This window comes from Malus sylvestris, chromosome 16, assembly GCF_916048215.2.
Source record: "Malus sylvestris chromosome 16, drMalSylv7.2, whole genome shotgun sequence".
Classification (NCBI taxonomy): Eukaryota; Viridiplantae; Streptophyta; class Magnoliopsida; order Rosales; family Rosaceae; genus Malus; species Malus sylvestris.
Window position 1 is genome coordinate 18,179,153 of NC_062275.1, and position 17,224 is coordinate 18,196,376.

The following is a 17,224-nucleotide window of genomic DNA, read 5'->3' on the forward strand; positions in this document are numbered from 1 at the left end:
TAAAGGAAGAACAAAAGACGAATCCACTTACCTATATGCATTTCATTGAAGGGTAAACAAAAACATTCTCAAATAATATCACCGACATATTTAATAAATTCCCAAAAACTCAGGTAAGTCAATACAAGGTCATTGTTTGTTCTAATAAACCCACATTCTTTACCTACCTTATATAATAAACATGTGTATATACACACACATTAACAAACAACATCAACATAAAATCAACTAATTAATTCGTACAATACCCACATATTCCAGTAAATTGTGCCTTCATATCAAAGTACCCAAAAATCAACTAATTAATCCCTAAATTCTCAACACACACTTTGTAATTTAACTAATTAATCCCATAATATCAATGTCTGTCCATCCCATAAAACATTTCATCTCCCATAATTTAACATAATATCAATGTCTCTCCATCCCATAAAATTTTTCATCTCCCATCAAGTTTCAGGAGGAGAGGGAAATAAATAAACTTTAGTTTTTGATAGTGTCATATCTAAAACTCAAGTTAGAAATATAACGTTGTAAATTCTTGAAAATTCTTATGAGATTGTAACATATCTTAATTTTTAGATAGTATCCTAAAAATAATCTCCAGTTAAAAATGTAGTACCTGTTGGGTCAAAATTTTATGTTTCCTACTATTAAAAATAGAGGCACAATATGAATTACATCAAACTCTCTCTCTTCTCCTTGCCGAAGCACCCTCTATTTCCCTCACTATATTCGTCAGTTAAACAGACTCTACAACACAAGTTTAATTTTTCTTTGTGGTACAAATGTTTATTTGGATGATAGAAGTTGATTACATGTTTTTTGACTTGGATAAGAAGATTTGGATAATAATTTGGATAAAGAGTTCATTAGAGGTGGTGAGGATTATTGATCAATGGATTTAATTGATAAATTACAAGTTAACTAACAAGTTTGGACCAAGAGTTTCTAGATACAATAGCTTAAAAGTTCGACATTACCAAAATTGTAAACCCTAAAAACTGAAAAATTAGAACCCTAATTCAAAGCCACCTCAAATCAAAGCACTTATCAAATAAAAGCAATTATTCATTAGAACCCTAATTGTATAACCCTAATTCCTAAATTGACTAGAGTTATGTAAATTGAAATTTACCTCAGAAGGAAAGCACCGTCGGAGGAGGAAGAGATAGGGTTGTCGAAGCAGGAAGAGAGAAAGCTGTCGGTGGAAGAGGAGAGAGGGGGTGCTGGAGGAGGAAGTGACAGTGCTGTCGGAGGAGGAAGAGACAGTGCGAGGGAGATGGCTATCGGAGGGTTAGTTTACCGAGAGGAGAAGTGAGGGGAAAGTGGGATAGTGTTTGCAATTTTAGTTTAATCTTGAGATTATTGTGCGACGAACAGAAGATATTCATCCCACAATAAATTCAAATTTTCACAAAATTATTTTCGTGCGTGCCCAATTTTCAGCTGTTTGCGCTACGAATATTAATTAATTGTTGCGCAAATGACAATCGCGTGCAAAGAGCTGAAAATTTAATTTACCCGGGTAAATTTTTTCAAATTTATATTTATTGAAATAAAACCAATTTATTTATGAAATAAGCTAATTAAATTACAAAAAATTACATTTACTATGTTTTACATGGCAAGTTGCAAATAAATTGCTTTATTCATCATCTGAACTATAATAACTTTCGCTGTCGTCGCTATCATCACTTTCGGTCTCCAAATCCTCTTCCTCCATAACTATGTCACCGTCGTCATTCGGGCCCACTGCAACATCGTATCGCGGAAGATCACTGAGGTCAATTGTAATTGGCTGAATCAGTATTTTGATTGAAGACACTTCTTGCATCTGAAACAATTCTTGGATAAGATTTGTATCTTGAAATGTTTTCGAATCATTTTCCATTGAAGATTGTAAATGTTGGTCAGTGACGTTGTAGTAAGTTGGGTCTTGATCTGGTATAGCGTACACGTTTTTGTGATCCATCATTTGAATAACTTTCCAACCTCTCTCGGTTTTAGGGTCATCTAGATACACAATCTGTTTTGCCATGTTTGCCAAAATGTAAGGGTTATCATCGTACCAAGTTTTGTTAATGTTCACAGATAGTAAGCCATGGTCAATTTTAACACTTCCCTGCCTATTTGGGTTTGTATCAAACCATCGACACTTAAACATGATCACTTGGTATTGGTCTTTGTAAAGTAATTGCACGACGGTTGTTAGTTTGCCATAGAAGTCAATGTCCATACTTTTGCCTCCACCTGAGACATGGACACCGCTATTTTGCGTACATAACTTGTCATCTCGTGCAATCCCCAAAAACTTGATGCCATTAACATGGCAACTTGAGAACAATTCAACGTGAATCGGGCTGAACGCCAAGTTATATAACTCTTCACTCTAAGTGGGGGAACTCGATGCTTTCAATTTTTTCACCTAATTTTATACAAAAATATACACATGTTAGTTTGAGAAAATTAAATACTACAATATATATGTCAAATACAAAACACTTATAACTTACATATTCGAGAAACCACTGTGGAAATAATTCTCGGTGTTTCTTGACATACAAGTGTGATGGATGTTCTCGCTTCATCATCTCTTCATGTTCATCTTCATGCTCATCTAAGTATGTCATTATCTCATCATAATTGTTTAGTATGAACCAATGCACCACCTCCATGACATTTCTGGAAAACTATTATCCTCGTACAGGATCTCCAAAGGGTCGTGCGCTTTGGCCAAAAACAAAAAGTTTCTCCTTTCTCACACACTCGTCATTATTGTGTTGAGGATGATTGAAAGCCATCTTGACATCTTTTAAATACATTCCACAGAAAGTAAGTGACTCATATTGAACCCAAGCCTCTATAATTGATCATTCGGGCTTCGCTACATTGTGTACATTTTTTTTCAGCTTGCCGAGAAGCTTGCCAAAATAAAACGATACGATACAAATTAGTAAGCATGGGCTAATGATGCATAAACAAATGATGAGGATTATATACCTTTCTATTAGATACATCTAGTGACAGTTGACAGGACCAGCAAGTAATGCCTCTTCGGGCAAGTGAACCATCACGTGGATCATACTTGTGAAGAAAGCTAGAGGGAATATATTCTCAAACTTGCATAGGACTTGGACAATGTCATGGAGCAATTGATTAGTGTTCGTTCTTCACAACATTCTTGCCGTCAATTGGGAAAAAAATCTGGACAACAACATGACTAGCTTCATTACATCTTCTGGCAATAGGTGCCGAATACCCACAAGAAGTAGGCTTTACATAAACACATGGAAGTCATGGCTCTTTAGTCCAGCAAATTTACCCCCGTCAACATTCATGCAACGAGCGATATTAGAAGCATACCTATCGGGAAACGTTACAAATGATACAAACTTTAAAAACTCTTTTTTATCATTCAATTTCATGAAAAAAAAACGCAAGATCCCTTATGGCTTTATCACTATCCCTATTCATCCATAAATCCCTCCGTATGCCCATTATTTCGAAATCAAGACAAGCTTTGATTGTGTCCTTTGTCTTGCCCTCGATATCTAGAATGATGTCCACCAATGTGTCGAAGACATTTTTCTCAACATGCATAATGTCCAGGTTGTGTCTCAATTTTAGTTTCGACCAATACGGGAGCCTTAAAAAACTTAGGCTTGTGCGTCCAGTTCATATATGTAGAAGGTCTGGTCCGACTTGTTGTTTTCCCCAACAGAGCAAAATACTAATGGTTAAGCTGTTCTAAAATCTGATCACCGGACCATTCTTTAGGCCTGAGGCAATGCTCTGTGTTCCCATCGAACTCTTTATCCTTTTCCTGCCACTCGTGGTCCCATGGAAACCATCTCCAATGACCAAGGTAACAAACTTTTCTGACGTGCCAACTAGATGTTACATCATCCTTGCATACAAGGCATGCCATATAACCCTTAGTATTTCACCCAGAAACCATTGCATATGCAGGGAAATCATTTAGAGTCCACATAATTGCTGCCCGCAAAGTGAACATCTTCCTAGTGGACTTATCATACGTGCGCACACCGTTTGTCCATAAATCCTTTAGCTCATCAACCAACGGCCTTAAGTAAACATTGATTGACCTACCAGGATCCTCAGTTATCAAAAGATTCATCATTATGTATTGTTTTTTAATGCATTTCTAAGGCGGAAAATTATATGGGAATACGAAAATAGGCCAAGTGTTATGGTGTTGGTTTAGAACCCCGAACGAATTGAATCTGTCAGTGGCAAGTCCCAATCTAACATTCTGGGGATCAGCAGCAAACTTGGGGAACGTTCGATCAAACTCTTTCCATGCCTCCCCATCTGCATGATGCCTCATCACATCATCCGTCGGTGGCAATATTTTTTGCGACGACATTATCAATTGTAATTATTAAGTTTACGTAAACATAGATATGTTTACGTAAACTTTATAATTACAATCAATATTATTATTACCTTAAATTTTTATTCTAAAATTAATATTACCTTAAATATTTAGTCTAAAAATAATTAATACCATAAATCATTCAACTCTTTAAATAACCAAACATGAATTAAAACATAATTAAGTCCAAATACATAACTTAAAAAAAAACCTTTAATTTAAATATTGTCATACAAAACATAAATTTAAAACTACTATTTGGATGGTCCTGGTCCGTTCCGCAAGACTTCATAATGCCACCAATTGTAACCTCCCTCCAACGCACCATTCATCAACTTCATCAACTGTTCGTTTATATCATCGTCAAGAGTATACTTACATTGTTACACATATATGCAAGTAATTAATTCCAAATAACTAAAAATATCACAAACTTAATTATTGATCCATCAACAATATACTTACTAAGAACGCCATCACAACCATCTTCACATTCTCGGGCAAATCTTCCTAAGAACGCCACTCAGCAGTGGGACAATCGCATGCGCAAACTCCAAATGGTCCTTCTAATCATGCGGGTTGGCGTCGTGCACACTTTCATCCTTGTTTTTGTCCACCATCCCAGCACAAAAGAATAACAGAATTGTGAAGAAAATGGACAACAGAAGCACCTATTTATAGAAAAGTTTGGACCCTTGAGAGACGAAGTATTTGTCGCGCAAACATCAGTATTAAATGTTGTGTTAATTCTTTTGATTCACCTGCAGTAAATGGTCAAAACTAACTGGAACTTGCGCAATGAACAATTGGTTGCGCAAGTTCTTCGTGCAAAAAAAATTACCTCGCTTTTTCTTGTTGACTTTATGCGATGACGGCAGTTAGTCGAAGCGCTATGTATTCTTGTGCGACGAATCGTCGTGCAATTTTTATTTTATTTTTTTCCTATCCTCTTTTTTTTGCGCGACAAATTTGTTTTTACGTCGCACAAACTATTTTTTCTACTAGCGATTTTATAAGGTTATTGTTTGATTTTCTTCTCTTTGCTACTTCTATACTTTTTTTCTTTTTTGTTTCTTCTTTTTTTCGACAAGAAATGATAGAGTGGTATTTCATTAAACTTCACAAACAATTATAGAGGTTGCCAATTGGATACATAAGCTCCAGTGACCAAGAAATTGATCTAGAGTAAATTTGCATGGTAAAACAAACAAGTAAACCCCTATACAACAACCACAAACACTATCCTAACCCCACAAAATGTCATCAATACAAATATGTTACAAAAACACGATAGATGCAACAGACTTATACCGACGACCTCATAGGTCATCGCATAAATGCGAGGCCACATAAAACCATCGCCATAGAACAAGACCACAAAAAGTCATCGTTAAAAGACGAGACCACAAACTCAACGCATAAAGCGAAGACAACATCTAACCATCGCAAACACGCGACTACAACATTCATAGGGCGAGGCAAAGGAATCAAGCACTACTTCAAGAAAGGACCATCAGTCAGCTCATCTTAGTGAGCAGGTCATTAACCAAGACCACACTTAAGCCAGCAGCGTCGTCAGATTTGAACGCCCAGGCAGCAGGTCTACCGGATCTGAAAGTACAAGGATGTGTAGCACCAAATCGGTCGAGGGGAGCGTTACTGCCATGTAAACAAGCTAATGGAAATGGAAACAACCACGAAACCTTCCCAAACCACAAACCAGCCCAAAATCGAGGAACCTTGTAACGAGGATGGCACGGATCTGGGTAAAGACATAGCCAAGGATGAGTTACTCACAAAATGGTGGGAAAGAGCTATGGAGGGGAGGATGGGAGGTGTTATAGAAGCTAAGAGAAGGTAGGGGAGGCGGGGGGGGGGGGGAGATGAGGGGGAGAAGTGGGGGAGGGGGCGGCGCTGGGAAGGGGGAGGGATTGAAGGGAATAAAATAGGTGAATGGGTTGGCAGAGGGTTAGGGAGGGGGAGAGAGAGACTGGGAGGAAGGTGGTGAGTGGCTGCCGCCTACCCCAAGCCAAAGCAAAGGGCTAGCGACTAAGATTGTAGAAACCTAGGGTTTGGTTTTGGGGAGGGTGAGTCGGAGAGAGCTGAGAGAGAAAAAGAGTATGTTTGTAGCTTATTTTTAACCTCTCTTAATTATATGTGCTCATATATTCCTCAAAGTGATGCTTACCATATTGTATGACACTTGTAATTACATGATCATTGAAGAAAGTTGAGGATTTTATTTTCTCTTTTGATAAAGAATTCATACTCTTAACAATTAGAAAGTATCACGTAACAAAATGTCATCAATATATAACAAAGAAAAAGAAAATATTGCATTCAACTTTGATTAGTGCCCCAAAAAAGAAACACGTACAAAAGTCCGTTTCTCATGTTTAAACTTAGACAACTCTTTCCTTGTTCTCTATTTTTGTTCAAAAACATGACAACTCTGCTTATGGCATGGAGTGCATGCCTGTGCTCCTATGGATATGAGACCAAAAGAGACACTGAGACCCAATACAGGATGTCAAAGTAGGTTGGTTGGCAGATATATTCTTGAAAGAAAATAGGCTCAAATAGCAAGTCGGTGCATATATCTATTTAAGAATATAATGCTGCTTTAATTTTGCAGCTAATCTCAGGACCCTCCGTGTCACTTTATCTTCCAAAATGCAACACAAAATATAATTATACAACTCAGAATTAAAAATATCTGCTGATATAGCGATATTAAGCATTTGGGTCGGTGTAATATTAGTGCTAACAATAATCTTTAAGGTATACTCTGTCCAAACCGAATCGAGTGGAGAGCTTTAAGAATAAGGACTGTTACATTGCTGTAAGGTACCCCACGGGACCTAGAGACAACGGACAAGTAAGTTTTGGGGCAGTGGTCCCTCACAGAGGCACCCTAAATGAGGAGGAGTTGAGCAGCACTAGACAAATTTTGGGCATCACAAAAAATTCACTACTTTGAAAGGTGGGCGAAGGGTCGTCATCACTTACTGGGTCACCTTTGTGAATTAAATCCATGGGCAATCGTGTAATTAACTCTATTTCTGTATATGTCAGACTGTACTATCATTTCATGCTTAGGACCACACTGTGCTCCGCCATTCGAATATCTTGCATTACATGAAACAATAAGCCACATGTGTTCACTAGAAAAACCCTATATCCAAATCCTACCCTACCCACTCACTCCACTACAGTTTTGTTTCTGTTTCATTTAATCTATCTAATATTGAGAGAAAGCCAGGGAATATGGTTTTAAGCAGTAAGCACAACATATAATTAGTTATTGTACGTATTTTCTGAAGCATGGAACCTAGTTTACATTGACAAAACCAAGGTTGTGAGTATATTTCATATCGATCGGCAATGTGTTACCTTGAAATCCCAATATATTAATGTCTAAAGTTCTCCATCTGTTGTCGTGATCATTGTGAATTCACTATAATAGTTATCTTGATGAGTCATATAATGAATTGCAAATCTGTAACTACGTATCAGGAATATTGTATAGCCTTGGTAGCAAGTCATAACAGTTTGGTTTAGGAGTCTAGGTATATATGCAATTACATATCACTAAATATTTATGTCATAAATAGCTTTGCTTAGCTCGCAAGACTCTAACTATTCTAACGAACATATTAACCTTCTACCAACTCCTCCAACAATTTACATGACCCTGGACTAATCCCCACCATTCTATTAAAATAAAGGAAAACTAACCAAAAGGGCTTGAAAAATTTAACTTTTAATCGAAAACCACATTGAAAGTTTATTTAATGATTAGTACAAATCCCATTTTATATCAGCCCAAATACAATAGCCCAGACTAAATAACATGGTGGTTTGTCAATTTTACCCCTAACGGATGTGGTTAACCTAATTTAACTATTCTGTTAGATTAGTCGGTTTGGGGTTAGCCGAACCTATAAACTAATTGAATTTTAATTTTTGCAGACCAATTTCAGAGGGATTTTCAATTTTTTATGAATCTAGTTGAGTGGTTTGAGTAATGCTTGCCGACGAATGTTGAGAGCACATTTTGAAATCGTGATCACCGTTGTTCTTCGTCTTTGTTAGGGGGATTTTTCCGAAATAAACCTTTGTTTCTGAACAGATTCGCAGTGGTTGCATATTTTGAGATTCTATCGAATCGTTGTCATTGGTGTTGTTCGTTGTGCTTGAATATTTTAACTAGAGTGATCGTCTTTCATATTTGGTTAGATTTTCGTTTGGAGGTAATCAACATTGTTTTTGTAGTTTTGTATTCGATTTTGAATTCGATTTTTCGTTTAATTCGAATTCGATTTTGAATTCGTTTTTGCACGTAATATGCTTCGCTTTTTATTTGACTTTATATATTGATGTTTATTTGCTTTTAGATTATCAGATTGATTCTGTTTTGTGAAATTTTCAGTTAGGAGTTTCTTATTTCGAAGAATCTCAGGTAAGTTTTGATTTGTTTGTTTGTTTTTTTTTTAATTGGAATTCGATTTTGAATTCGTTTTTGCATGTATTATGCTTAGCTTTTTATTTGACTTATATATTGTTGTTGATTTGTTTTCAGATTAGCAGATTCATTCTGGTTTGTGAAATTTTCAGTTAGGAGTTTCTTATTTCGAAGAATCTCAGGTAAGTTTTGATTTGTTTGTTTGTTTTTTTTTTAATTGGAATTCGATTTTGAATTCGTTTTTGCATGTATTATGCTTAGCTTTTTATTCGACTTATATATTGTTGTTGATTTGTTTTCAGATTAGCAGATTCATTCTGGTTTGTGAAATTTTCAGTTAGGAGTTTCTTATTTCGAAGAATCTCAGGTAAGTTTTGATTTGTTTGTTTGTTTGTTTGTTTGTTTTTTTTGTTTTTTGTTTATATTGTATGTTGGTCATCTTGATTTTGTTTTCCTTTTTCAGAAATTTATTATGAATTAATTCGTGTTCATCACATTTGATGTTGTTAACATTTTTCAGAAATAGTGTTCTTTTTTTTTTATGAAACAGTGGATATTTCAGTTTATTTTTTGTTTTTGTGATTGTTGTGTTTTATAACTAGTGTAATTTTTGTTCACTTTATATGTATATTGTTTAACTAATAGGTGTTCATCACATTTGATGTTTATAACATTTTTCAGAAATAGTGTTCTTTTTGTTTATGAAAGAGTGGATATTTCAGTTTACTTTTTTGTTTTTATGATTGTTGTGTTTTATAAATAGTGTACTTTTTGTTCACTTTATATCTATATTGTTTAACTAATAGGTGTTCATCACATTTTATGTTTTTAACATTTTTCAGAAATAGTGTTTTTTTTTACGAAACAGTGGATATTTCAGTTTACTTTTTGTTTTTGTTTTTGTTTGTTTTTTTTTTTTTTTGTGATTGTTGTGTTTTATAAATAGTTTTATTTTTGTTCACTTTATATGCATATTGTTTAATTATCAAGTACTGATTTGTTTTACAAAGATTGGAATTTAGAATTGCAACAGATTAATAAACAGTTGTTATTTATTAATAAATAGTTATGGAGAATGGTAAACTAGCTCGGTTTACATATGGTGGTTTATGCGTTGTCAGTTCTATTTCATCAACTTCTACCTTCAATCAGATTTGCATTGCTCTTTGTTCTAGGTTTAAGGGTTTGAGAGTTGGTTGTTTTCAGTTGCGATATGGTTTGAATGAAAATCCTAATTGCATGTTAGATTGTGATGCCGATGTTTTGAACATGCTGATAGTTCTTAATTTTGTTGGGAAATCAATTATAGAAATATTGGTTATAGATAAATGTGATGGTTCCATAGTTCAGTTACCTACGGAAAGCACATCTTCTTCTTGCCGTACATTAGACTCTATGATTGTTTTTAGTGAAAATGATCATTTAGGAAAGTATGGTTCTTACGATGTGCACAATTATATGTCATGTGAATGGGACAATTACATAAAATCTGAGGGGCAAGTCTTTAGGGGAGGTTGTGTTGATTTCCGAGATAAGTTGAAGAAGTTTTCTGTTGAATGTAGTTTTGATTTGAAGTATTTGAAGAATGATAAGAATCACATTAGTGTGTTCTAAGAAGGAATTTGATGGTTGTCTTTGGCGTGTGTATGCATTCAAGTGTAATATTAATGACTTTTTTGTTATTCGGAAGTTGCATAATCTGCATACATGCAAGGGTATGATTCGAAAGAAGAAAACAAAGTTGTTGGCCGACAGTTTGTTGCTTCTCTCATCAAGGACAAGGTTCAGTCAAATCCTCTTATTAAACCAAAGGAGATTATTTCAAACTTAAAACAGTTTTATGGATTAGATATCGATTATTCTACTGCATATTTTGGCAAACAGAGGGCAGTTTTTGAGTTAAATGGTGATGATGTTGATGTTTACAAGTTCTTACCTTGGTATGTTGAATCTGCTCGTTCAAGCAATAGATTTCTTCGTTTATTTATTGCTTATGATGCATGGATAAAAGGTTTCATGTTTTGTCGCTCGATGTTATTCATTGATGGTACTTTTATCAAGAGCAAATACAAGGGAACACTTCTGTCTTGCTGGGCAAAAAATGGTAACGATGGTGAGTTAATAATTTCAGACTTTTATATTGGATATTATTTTTTTCTGTTTGCTTACTGTGCGAAAGAAACATATCCAGAACTAGTTGAAGAACAGTTTAAGAAATAATTCAATCAGTTTCATAAATAGGTGATACTTTGACTGTATCTGTTTTTTTTTTTTTGTGCATTGGTCTTTGATTTTATGTTCAAATAAAGAAAAAAGGTTGCAGAAGTAGTTCAAATAGAGTATACTAAATAGTTCAATTACAGTTTTAGAAGTAGTTGACATTTGACAGTGCATTTTCACTTATGTTGTGCAGAGATTTTTGAGGTTGCTTATGCTATTGTTGATTCAGAAATGATAGCAAATTGGAGATGATTCTTGGCAATATTATTTGGTATATTGAGGTCTCAAAGGAGGGTGATCACATTTATGTCGGATAGACATGATGATATTTTGAATAGCATTCGAGAATTATTTCCCAAATGTCCACATTCATTTTGTATTGTTCATTTGAAACAAAATGCGAGTACTTTATTTCCAAAGGCTGCTGGTGAAGGACTAAAGAAGAAAATGATGAATCTGTTGGCAAATTGTGCGTACGCATGTACCCTATCTGATTTTGATGATTGCATGGCGGAATTCAAGGATAATGGGCAAGGGCATGTGAAGAATTTTTTGTGTGATTTGCCAAAAGAGAACTATACTATTGCCCATTTTTCTGGTAAGAGATGGGGATTGATGAGCAATGCACTTTCAGAATCTTTTAACACCATGGTGTCGAATAGTCGTTGTATGCCACTTATGGATCTTCTTGAAGATATTAGAGTTCTGTTGATGGGTAGTATGGCTGAGAAAAGAATATTTGGTCAGAATATTCATACAATTTTGTGTCCAAAGAAAGAAAATGAGATGAAGTTGATGTTAAAGGAGGGCATGCATTGCAGGATTAGTCGTTCTGATGTGGATGTTTTTGAAGTTAGGACGAAGTGGAATCGGTTTGTTGTTTGTCTGGATGATAGGACATGTTCTAGTGTGCAATGGCAGCATAATTGTTTCCCAGGTTCTCATGCTTTGCAGGTGTTGCAACATGATATTCGTGATGTTTTTTATTACTTTGATGATTACTGGAAAGCAAGCTTTTATCGAAAAACATATCAATTTGTCAGGCATCCATTTTCAAATTTGGAAAAGCTGAATGTTGATACTATCATAAATGGTGTGATGCCTCCAATTACAAAGGTTCCGTCTGGAAGATTAAAGAAAACTAGGATCAAATCTGCTGGGGAAATCAGTGGGAGTAAGAAGACTGTCACTTGTAGTAGGTGTGGTTGTTCGGGACATAACAAGGTTTCATGTACAGTTGTTATACAAAAGGGTTGATTCTTTTTCTTTTTTGTTTTGAGAGATGAGAGTTTTTGGTGATATGTAACAGATTTTCATTTTGGACATTTTTTTTTATTTTGTTTCAATTGGTGTTTGGGAGTATGTAATTGTTGATTTGGAATTATGTTCGAGTAATAAATATGAATTCACCGTTTTAGTATTTCCAGTTTTACGAAACATTATGTTGAATTTGATAAACAGTGAATACATATCTAAGTTTATGGCTTTGTGGTTTCAATATCTGTTTTATAGGTTGTATGTAAGTTTGTGTGTTGCATTTAAAGTTTTAAAGTGAATGCAAGGCCGTTTGTAGGAGGCAAGTATGTTGGTTTTCATTCTTGATCCAGTTAATATTCCATTTTAGGTAAGAGAAAATGAAAAAAAACCACACTACTTATCAAATTGAAGTAGAAAACCAAACTTTGTTACCAAAGCAAACCGAACTATATATCAAATTGAATTATTTATGATAGAAAACTAGAAATCCACTTTTTTACCAAGCAAACTGAACTATTTGTCAAACTGAACTAGAAAACCACACTTTTTTAACAAAGCAAATTGAACTATTTATCAAAATAGATTAAAATTTAGATTAAGTCATGAAACACACACACACACACACACACACACACACACATATATATATAGAGTTGTGTCAAATATGTTTGATAATGACATTTGTAAATCATAGCAAAAGTAAGCTTGAACATGTAAGTATTGCTTTAGTTTAAACCAATACTTTCCACCATTTCTCAAATTTTCATCTTGAACCTTAAAAAGTACATCTGCATCAAAATTACATATAATGCGTATTTTTTTTTTATTCTAATGTCCAATGCTTGTGAGTTGTTGTGAGATTTCGATATATGCTTCTTGTTCATTTGTCCAGCTGAAATTATGGTTCATCAAATCCACGAGGATATCTTTCCTTACTTTCATTACTTGATAATCTTTTATACGTCCTTGAACCTTCTAGTAAATTGATAGTTGGTCAATGAAGCTCATCATGTATAAGCCTCAATCTAATCTGATTTACAAAGAAATTCATGGAATGATTATGAGTATTAAAATGAAATTAAGTGTGTGGTACAAACTATTTCTATAACTGTATCAAATTATTCATATTGTTTCTGAAACTGCAGTAAGCACAAACTATACATATATATAACTAAAATGCTTTTAATTTTATAACGTACGATGTTGGTTTTTGTTGTGCACAGGTTCTGTCTTCTTTGACTTGGAATTCAATGTCACTTTTGATAGAATTGATTTTCTTCATTGTGGTTTGAGTTGAATCCATAGCATTTGAATTGCTTGTTGATTTTCTTGCTTTATCAAGCCAATATTGAACAAAGTGGCCCTGCAAAAATTTATAATGTAATAATAAGATGCTTGTTTTCTATAAACATGACAGAGTTTTTGGTTGTGCGTTTTTGCTTACCACTATTGCTGCATTTTCCCAGTAGCAATCAAAGTCTAGATCTTCATCTGTTGTGCTTTGTCGAAGAGAATTGTAGTGAATCATTTCTGCATTTTTTGTGTCCAAAACTACCAAGGAGAAATGGTTGTAATGAAATAATGGGAAGAGAATCTTTAATACTTTTCCATATTGGTCCATCAATTGGTTGTAGAGGCTTTCCTTGTTTCGCAAAGTTGTTTCAATGCTTTGTTCATTGATGTTGTGCTATTGAAAATGAAAATCATCTAAAATCATAATTACAGATTAATTGTTCTAATTTTTATATGTATATGTAAATAATTTTTTGCAAAATATTAGTTGTTTTGTTTGCTCACAAAGATTGTTGTGGAGACATAGAAATTCATTTGTTTCATGATGTTCTCTTTTTCTCTTTTCAAGTAGCAGAAAGAATCAACAATCTGAGTTGATGTAGGTCCATTTGCCATCAAACTGTGCAGGTCTTCTTTCAACACCATTATTCTATAATAGTTGAATTCTGTAGTTTCAGCAGTCCAGTATTCATCGCTGCAGGACAGTGCAAAAGTATTAGTTATACAATAATTCGTCAGTGCTTATAAAGTTATGGAGTGTGTAAAAAAACTTTAGTTAAGAGTTTTGTTTTGTATTACTTACTTGCTGTCTGTTGACCAGAATTGAGTTATTCTTCTTCTATCATCTGGTTTCAACATCTTGTACACTTGAAGTTGTGTCCAATTCAAACTATTGTCTATATGATTTGTTGCTGGAAGGTCATCCGGGTGTGAAGAAGGCTCATCTTTTAAATCCAGGTTGAATGATGGAATTTCACCCAAGACTTTCTTTCTGTTTTTTGTCATTGGCTTTGTTGCTTTTTGGCTGAATGTTTGCTTTTTGACTTGTAGATCATTCTTGTTGACAGCATGCTTTTTAGAGCTTTAATATCTGTTTCTTGTTCTCTTTCTTTTGCCATTGGTGAAACATTTTTGTCCAGCACTGTGTCAATTGTGTCACTATGCTCATTTGTTTGTTGTATTGCCACTTTTTGCACTATTACTTCTTCAATTTGTTGGTTATTTGATTCTGAAACTGGTTTGGCATTTTCCTTTTTCTTGCTCTTTGAAACTGGTTTGTCATTTTCCTTTTTCTTTCTCTTGATTGCTGTTGGTGGTTGGAGTGTTTGGTATCTTTTCTTCTGCATCTTTGATTCACAATTATTTTGTTCTTTAGGTTGTGTCTTCCTTTTCCTCTGCCTTTGTAGTGGTTGTTTTTTTTTGCACCTTTTTTTTTGCACTTTGCATTGGTTCTCCAACTTCTTCTTCAGTAGTGGTGTCAATCTGTAGATGAATTGTCTCCTTCTTCGTACGTGATATGTTTTCTATTTTTCTAAGCATTTTCCTTTGTTCTGTCCTCTTTGTTGTTTTGGATATCATTTTGACATTGGCTTTGGTTGAGTTTGACATTTGTACAGTTATTCTAACTGAAACCATCTGTCAATATAGTTTTTATTAGAATGCAACTTGATTATAAACAAATAAAAATCAGTATGAGTACACAATTATATTTGAAACATACCAAAGTGAATTACTATTTATGGAAATAGACAACATTTTTATAACTGCATAAATCTTTATAAGATTCATATAACTAAATAAATTAGAAATAAAAATGTACAATATGAGGTTTATTATGTGTAAGATCTGGAAAATTTGCAATTCTATTTATAAATGAAGTAATTGTAAACTGTTTCGTAAACATTGTTTATCAAACTTAAAAAAACACAAACTATTTACTGAATGTACAAATTATTAACAGACAATCACACTAGTTCGTGTCATAGCATAATATATGTTTATACTACTTGTTCGTGAATGCATCCCAGATTTTACTATTTCCGTACATTTCAATTCTATTTACAAATGAAGCAAATTGTAAACTATTTCGTAAACAGTGTTTATTAAACTTAAAAATCATGAACTATTTTACTCAAATGTAAAAATTACAAACAGAGAATCACACTAGTTCGTGTAATAGCATGATGTATGTTTATATATTGAACAATTAGCTAGTAAATAGTCTTTTTTTGGGTGGATCTGTGATGGATTTGTACTGAGAGTAAATAACAAAATAAATTTAAGCAAATAGTATAATCTGGGTTTTGTTTAAGTTGATGCATGTTATTCTATATGCTTGATTTCAGTAGATGTTAGTTATATAAACAATGAACCGTATGCTTTTGTGAAATATACTGAGAAAAATTGTAAGATTGTTACCTTTTGTTTATTTTCTGGGTATTTCTGCGACCAAGTTGCTCAGCGAAGCTGAAATTTGCGTGAATTCGTTCGTAAAAGAACTGGAATGATGTACGAAATCGGTGGCTTCACAAGTGTAGTTGCAATTTGAGCTCTTTTGGCAAATACTTCTTCCTTCTCAAAGGTGGCTTCTATTGGTTTGCCCTCTTGCACTTGATTTGCAAATTGAATGACAAATATGCCACAATCCAATCTGCATTTTTTTTTCTTGGAAAAACAAATAAGTATGACAGATAATGAGATCATATTATAACATTCGATGACATATTAAAAGTGAAAAATGAAACCATTTCTTGTTTGTAACACTGTTATGCAAACTAGAACTATATCTGAAACTATATTATGACACTATTTTGCAAAGTCTAAATTTAGAGTATATTTTCCTAGAATGATTTTGTTTTCTATTTTCTGTGTCTCATTTCCATATATTTGTAGTTAGATGACATATAATTACTAAAAAAATGAACTATTTGTTGATTTGTAATATTGTTTTGTAAAGTGTAAAGAGTGAAAAATCAACTATTTCTAAAACTTCTTATGACATTATTTTGCAAACTGCAAACTATTTTTCAAGTATGAGTCTTGTGTTTGTATATATGATTTTCATGGTCCTTCTTATGTGTTTGAATGTATAAATTTGATTGAAAATATAGAGATCAACTTGTTTGTACTTACGAGTCCTCCTTTTGTTGTACGCAAGTTAAGCATCTTTGAATATCTATTGTGAGGTTGTTGTCTCCTTTGAAATCTTTATAAAATGCTTCTATTTTGTCTATCTGCCAAAACAAATAAAAATAATATAAAAAACAAAAAATAAAAAAAAAAATAAAAAAAACAAATTGTATTATGAAGTTTGATTTTTCCTATCAGCATAAGAATATAGTTTGTAATTGAGTTATAGTTTTGTTCTTACCACTTGCACAGCATGATCAAAGTATTGGTCTTTATGCCCATGTACCCTTGGTAGTTTGGAATTGTAGTGTGTCATTTTTCCATTTTTAATGTCCCAAACTACCAAGCTAAAGTGGAAGTAATGCTTGATAAATATGAAGACTTTTCCGACTTTATTCACATTATCTTGTAAGACTGTCTTCAATGTGCTCCTGATCACTCTTGCTTTTTTCAATCTCCAT

At 33.7% G+C, this 17,224-nt stretch overlaps 1 protein-coding gene, 1 long non-coding RNA gene and 2 pseudogenes across 3 annotated transcripts; 3 read left to right on the plus strand and 1 right to left on the minus strand.

Annotated features, from left to right (window-relative positions):
* The first annotated feature begins 8,367 nt into the window (after positions 1 to 8,367).
* On the plus strand, positions 8,368 to 9,231 carry LOC126609000 (uncharacterized). Of its 2 annotated transcripts, none has more exons than XR_007618063.1 (3): positions 8,368 to 8,652; positions 8,797 to 8,861; positions 9,167 to 9,231. It is a non-coding gene; the product is annotated as an uncharacterized LOC126609000 (long non-coding RNA). The 2 variants fall into 2 exon arrangements; XR_007618062.1 differs by lacking the exon at positions 9,167 to 9,231 and adding an exon at positions 8,982 to 9,046.
* Positions 9,232 to 9,805: 574 nt separating this feature from the next.
* On the plus strand, positions 9,806 to 11,366 carry LOC126608999 (uncharacterized; annotated as a pseudogene).
* A 165-nt stretch (positions 11,367 to 11,531) lies between these two features.
* LOC126609176 (uncharacterized) lies at positions 11,532 to 12,341 on the plus strand. Its single transcript, XM_050277167.1, has one exon. The coding sequence runs from the start codon at positions 11,532 to 11,534 to the stop codon at positions 12,339 to 12,341; it is 810 nt and encodes a 269-aa protein (XP_050133124.1).
* A 3,750-nt stretch (positions 12,342 to 16,091) lies between these two features.
* Positions 16,092 to 17,224, minus strand: LOC126609177 (uncharacterized; annotated as a pseudogene).

Bases quoted from the DNA above. Each gene is read 5' to 3' on its own strand.
- LOC126609176 (XM_050277167.1), top strand. From the start codon at position 11,532: ATGATGAATCTGTTGGCAAATTGTGCGTACGCATGTACCCTATCTGAT.